Source organism: Echinops telfairi, unplaced genomic scaffold, assembly GCF_000313985.2.
Source record: "Echinops telfairi isolate 266 unplaced genomic scaffold, ASM31398v2 ScPeMD7_7404;HRSCAF=8442, whole genome shotgun sequence".
In the NCBI taxonomy this organism is placed as follows: Eukaryota; Metazoa; Chordata; class Mammalia; order Afrosoricida; family Tenrecidae; genus Echinops; species Echinops telfairi.
In genome coordinates, this window is record NW_022111304.1 from 195819 (window position 1) to 202538 (window position 6720).

The following is a 6720-nucleotide window of genomic DNA, read 5'->3' on the forward strand; positions in this document are numbered from 1 at the left end:
GAGGAGATGGAGGATAAGCAATGAAATCCTTAAGAAGAAAATCAGTTTAATGAGCCTTGCCCTACCTGACCTCCAAATCTATGACACAGCTGCAGTAATCAGAACAGTCTGGTTCTGGTACAAGGATAGGTGCATAGACCAATGGAACACAAGCGAAAGCCTAGAAATAAAGTCTTTCATTTATAGGCAACTGATCTTTGACAAAAGGCCAAAAAACATTCAATGGGAAAGAGACTGTTAGCTGAGTACATAATCTAAAGGAGTAAAAGACATAACTTGAGCAGACAAATACATTCCCACGTTCTTAACAGCACTGTTCACAGTATCCCGAAAGCCCATCAGAAAAACCATCAGTGGATCAACTTCGGTACGCACATACTGGTATAATATGCATCACTAAAAAATATTGCTGAAACCACCTCATTACATGAATGGACCCGGAGAACATTATGCTGAGTTAAATTAGTCAACCTCAAAAGGTCAACTATTGTAGGACACCTTGACTATAAGTATAAATACCAAGGCCAAGTCTGGCATCTGTTGTCGGGATGTGCATTCATTTAATCTGGTCTCCCAAACAATGTAATGACACGTTTGTCTAATGCTTATGAACCATTTATCACTCACTGATCTGTGTACCATACAAATGACTTCTTCAGCTGAGGTAGAGAAGGAGAAGTCTAAATAGCTCCTGCCAGATCGCATAGTTGCATGCGCACCCTAATTTAATAGGCACTTCTATGATGAGGTTCAGCGAGCTACCAGGGAAATTTATGACCAAAGGAGGGGGGCATTATGTCTGTATCTGAGAATGGTATTTCACATCTGTTTGTGGGTGACCTAGGAAGGGAGAGCTTCCCCTGAGGAAAATGCTTAGCAGCACTGTATAGGCCCCTAAAGGGAGAATCTACCCTATATTACATTGCTAAAGAAACATTTTGGACAAAATTTCCTGTTTGCCCTTGGTAAACCAGGCATTGTACTATAGACTACCTGGACTTTAGATTTTTGCTTTTCAAGTTGCTTTTCAGGATTCTTCTTAGACCACATCAGAAGGATTGAATTTAGAAACCCCTTTAAGTTAAATGGATTTTACCTTAATAGAACTGAAATATTCCTTTGGATTTAAAGTTCTGAAATATTCCTTTAGATTTACAGTTGAAACACTTCAGGGTAAGAAGAAATAGGTAAATGTGATCCCAACATCATGGACCTTGAAATCGTTGGACTTTGGTTCATACTTTTTGCTTTCAAGGTTGCCCAATAATTGGCAACTTAAGACCAACATATATTTGCTATTTTCATATTGTTGTGATATGCCATAGTACTGCGGGTAGAGTTTGGCCTTAATGAATGAACATTATCAAAGTTTTTGCCCTGTATCTTCATTGTTTTCTTAAGCAGTCTAACTGTGCAATGGATGTTGCGTGTATTTTAGTCCAACAAGCTTTCCTATGCATATAAATTTTCGTTTTCTTACTAGTATTCTAAATTCTGAACCATTGGCTAGATTTTACCTTAATAAAACTGAAATATTCCTTTGGATTTGATAGTATTATTAGAATTATCAAATGTCCTCTGCAGGTTACCTAATTTATTTTGCAAGAAATTGGTAATGCTGCTTTTCTAGTGTATGAGGGACCTATATAAACTTAAGACATATGAATGGATTTTGAACTCAAACATAACCATAGCTTTAATCTAAGAACAAATAGTTCCTAATATGTAGCCCTGCCAATACTTACTCTCATGATGTGATCATTGAATATACAGGTACTATAGCCAAGTTTAGTGAAGAAATCAGATGGTGTCAGTTATCAGGAAAAATAGTTTATGGGATCTTAAAGGTTTGTCTTAAAAGTAGCAGCCATATAACTGAGATATCTGCTAAGTCCACATGGAAGGAGAACACCAACCCATGTGATCCAAGGATTCCGGATAATAAAATCCAAAACCAGAGGATGGGATTGTATTCAAGCTTTAATTCTACACACCCAGTTTACAATAGGGTCTGCATGTCAGTGAAAGCCCCAAATCCATTTGCAGAGTTTTCATGTGGATTACACATTCATTGAACTCCCTCAGACTGTTAGGAATGTGGATAGTCTTGTCCTCAGACAGAGTGCATCTGAAAGTAGATTAATTCCATATAGTTAGGTTAAAATTTATCATCTTACCCTCTCCTTTCCTTTTAGACCTATTTATAACTTGTTCCAGTTTTTCTCTTTTCTGCCTTCTTTTTGATTGAGGATTTTATGTGTTATCTTTTGTTGTAGCTGTCGTGATTTAAAAAATGTCTTCTTCTTATGAAATCCAGCATAGGTACATCTATAGAGACAATAACTACATTCATAGCTCCTTAGGGTTACGATGGAGATTGGAGGAAAATGGGGAGCTAATAATAATGGATTAGAATGAAGAAACTGATCTAAAATTGATTGTAATAATGATTCTATAACTTTAAAAAATATATTTCATACATTGAACTGTATGGTATGCAAATTATGTAAATAAAATGGTTAAAACATTTAAATGTCGAATTGGCAAATGTTATATATATGACAGGGTATCCATCCCATTGCCCCCAAAGAAAACCTCTAACCCCACTGGAATAGTATGCATTTTTCCACTTAGGTGAGCACTGAGCAAATCGCTCTGAGTTAGTGCACCTAGTGGTGTCTTCTCGGAAGGTTTTCTTTGGTCACAGTAAAATTTTTCATAAAAGCAATTTCACTCAAAGCACATTTTTTGTGATGGCAGATTTAAAAGAAAAGCATAGGGTTGTTAATTTTGTTTGCTGTTCTCGAAAAATGCTGCAGAAACTGTTGTGATGTTGAACACAGCTTGCAAGCATTATCAGAAAAATTCAAGTGTATGAGTGGTTTTCTCATTTCAAAAGCCGTGAAGTGTCAATCGATGACAAACCTTGTTCTGGACATTAGTCAACTTCCTGAACAGACAAAAATATCGCCTCATAGTGTATTTGGAGTTCATTCCACCAGGTCAAGCTTTCTATGTAGAGGATCTGAAAAGATTTCATCATAGTGGGTGATTTTTTAAAAAGCCTGATTTGGAGCAGATGGGGAATTAATTTTGCTACCAAGATCATGAACCTGCTCACATAGCCCTCTTAGTGGGCCAGTTTTCAGCAAAAACCAGCATGCCTCTCTTACCCATATACCTTACTCACCTGACCTTGCTCTGTGTGACTTTTGTTTGTTTCTCTAAATGAAGAGGAAAATGAAAGGACAGTGATTTGACAATGTAGAAGAGGTGAAGAAAAATGAGGGAGGTGCTGTCAGCCATCCAAACAGATGAGTTTGAAAAATGTTTCCAAAGATGGAATCACAGATTTAACAAATGTATTAAGTGTAATAGTACTTTGAAGGTGATAAGGTTGTTTTGTGAAAAAAAATTTAAATACATAGCTTTGGGGGGAAAATAATTTATTGGGGGGTACACCCTTGTATGTTTACTACAACAACAATAAAATAATAATCATTAACTATTGAAATTTGGGATAATTTCATTAATTAAATGTGGGTTACACTACATATTTCTTTAGGATAATTTATTTTAAGCTAGGATTTTAATAGCTGTCTACTGCTTGCTACCTATCTTTTAAAGCAAAGAGCAGTATGTATTTTATAGTTTTACTTCACAATTTCACTATGTTTTATATCAGTGTAATAAATAAATGAATTTACCTAGAAAGAAATTAGGATAGGAAAAAGAGTTATACAAATAAATAAATTTCAATGTAGACAAATAAGATATAAAAAGCTTGAGTAGACTTTGAAATCTTTGGCAGTCTTGTTTGTGTTCTGCCTGCCCTTTCCTTGTTGTATTCCTGCTTCTTGTCGTACTTATCAATTACACAATTGTTTAGATTAAGTGTAAAAGACTTAGTTATCTATTACGTTTGCCAGGCATCTCTCCCTTTATCTAAGCAGCTCTACACTGGCAAGAATCTTTGCATCCTGTGTATATTCCCTGTGTACCTTTGCTACCTAGAAAAAAAGGCTTTGTGTTGGTTTGTGGTTTGCTTGTGGCTTCCGCTGCAGGCTGTATCGTATTTATTCCTTGTTTATGGAGCCCTGGTGGCACCATTTCACCCTTTCAGTGTCAAATTGAGTAGTTGCAAAAACTAAGTGATCCTAACCCACTATCTGCTGCACTGGAGAGAGATGTAAATCTGCTTTCATAAAATTCACAGCCTTGGGAACTCATAGGGTATTTCTGCTCTGGTAAGTTTGCTGTGATTTGGAGCCAACTCCATGATAAGTGTTTAATAGTTCTTAGATAATAATGCTTTCTTGATTAAGTCTTTAAGGGCTTGTTTCACCTGTTGGTTCCTTAAGGTATATATGAAAGGATTTAACATGGGAGCAACGGAGGTATTAAGCACTGCTACACCTTTGCTCAAAGCCACACCCTCTTTTGCTGATGTTTTTACATACATGAAAATACAACTCCCGTAAGAAATGGAAACCACAATCATATGGGAAGAACACGTGGAAAAGGCCTTTTTCCTTTGCTGGGCAGATGGGATCTTCAGGATCGTTCTAAGGATAAGTGTGTAGGAAAGAATCACCAAGGTCAAAGTTACCATGAGTGTGAACACAGCTAAGAAAAATGCCATAAGTTCTAGAAACTTTGTGTCTGTGCAAGAAATCAGCAACATAGGAGAAGAGTCACAGGTGAAGTGGTCAATAACATTGGAATCACAGAAATCCAGTTGGAGGCCCATAATAACAGGGGGGAAAATAACAAGAAATCCAGCCAGCCAGGACCCAATGACAAGCTGATTGCAGACTTTGTTGCTCATGATAGTTGTATAATGCAGGGGTTTACAGATAGCTACATAGCGGTCATAGGACATGACAGCCAGTAGGAAAAACTCTGTTGCACCCAGCAGGATTAAAAAAAACACTTGTGCCATACAAGCATTATAGGAAATGGTTGTGTCTCCTGTAGCAATGCTAATAAGAAACCGAGGAACACATACTGTTGTGAATGAAATTTCTAAGAAAGAGAAATTCCTGAGGAAGAAATACATGGGACTCTTCAAAGAAACACTTGACAGTGTTAGCGTTATGATGGTCATGTTTCCACTTACACTCAATAAGTATGTGAACAGCATAAAAAAGAATATCACAGCTTTTAACGCTGGGTCATCTGTAAGTCCCAGCAGAAGGAATTCTCTAATCGACGTCCCGTTTGTCATGGCTAATCTCGGCATTCTGATAGATCTGTGGGTAAAAATATGAATGAATGTGAACTCCTGAAAGGATTTCAAATACATGTTGTGCTTTTAAAAGAAAACTTATCAAAATGCAACTTTTTTCAATGCTATTTTATTGGGAGCTAATACAGATAACATATCATTCCATCGTTAAATCCCATCAAGCAGTATTGTGCAATTGCTACCACAATCAGTTTCAAAACACTGCTTTTCCTTCTTGAACACATGCATTTAACAAGAGAGACAAAATAACTATTTATCAGAGTTTCAAAGTTGGATCCGAATTTTATTTAGAAGTTATCTTCATTATTTCGTGCTTCTATGACATAAATATCCCAAGTGGATGGCTACACAGACAAAACCACATTTTCTCACCGTTTAGAGGCTTGGAGTCTAAATTCAGGTTGGCCTCTAGGGGAAGGCTTTCTCTACTTGTGAACGCTGATGGGGATCCTTGTCTCTTCTTAACTTAGCCCCTCTCTTTCCCTGCCTCTGCTTCCTAGCGTTTGGTTCAAACCCTATTATATCTTAAAAGACATCGAGTAAAGATCTACCCCACAATAGCCTTGTCTCCTTACTATAGCAGACACTGCTCGTGGTGGTGCCATGTGCATTCCGATCATGGTAGAGACTTTCTCTATAATTATCCTCACTTCCTTCTGAACCCTCACCTGAATTGCCTTTGGTATTCATACTTCTAACAACAGTGCATTCATTAAAACCTAGACTTTTATTATCAGACACCTTAAATCTCTACCCATTACCCAATTCCTCATTTGTTCCCACATTTTAGGTGCAACACCTTACTCTTCCTGTATCAACTTCGTAGTTATCTGGTGGATGGCATTAACAAAAATAAATGTATTTTCTTAAAAGTTGGGAGGCTAGAAGTCTGAAACTAGGATATCAACTCTTTAAAACTTCCCCATAACACACCCTGCGATGGTCCTGTGTCCACTAAAAACCATGTGACAAAGGAGACGTTATCCATCTGGTTTTTAATTCATCTTTTTCATTTAGTAACTCCCTGCTATACAGAAAGTTGCGTTCTATAGTTAAAAATATGTAATACTAATGAGTAATTAGTTGAATTCATTGTGTTTTGGGAAAGATAAAGCAAATTGTTGAAACAGATAGTATCTTTAAAATCTTAATGTTCATTAAACACCTAAATGCTAATTTTTCCTTTGGAAAACATATTCTTGAGTCATACTGCAATATTTTCCTTCATGATTCTTGCTTCCTGCTCAAGGCAGCACAAACATTGAATACTACATATGTGGTAAATTTATTTAAATCCATCTACTCTCACCTTTATAAAAAATAAGCCCTGTTAATACTTCTCTGACTAAAGTTGAAACCACACAATGTCAGTCATTACTAATAAACAAGACCACATATAAATTAAGAATAAAATCAGATGATTCTCACTAAGGGTAAATATATTATTTGAGAAAGTTAATGCTTAAGTCAGA

General features: G+C 36.5%; 1 protein-coding gene across 1 annotated transcript; it reads right to left on the bottom strand.

The window, feature by feature from the left end:
• Positions 1–4288: 4288 nt before the first annotated feature.
• LOC101658645 (olfactory receptor 6C65) lies at positions 4289–5227 on the bottom strand. Its single transcript, XM_004717837.2, has one exon. The coding sequence runs from the start codon at positions 5225–5227 to the stop codon at positions 4289–4291; it is 939 nt and encodes a 312-aa protein (XP_004717894.2).
• Between the last annotated feature and the right edge of the window lie 1493 nt (positions 5228–6720).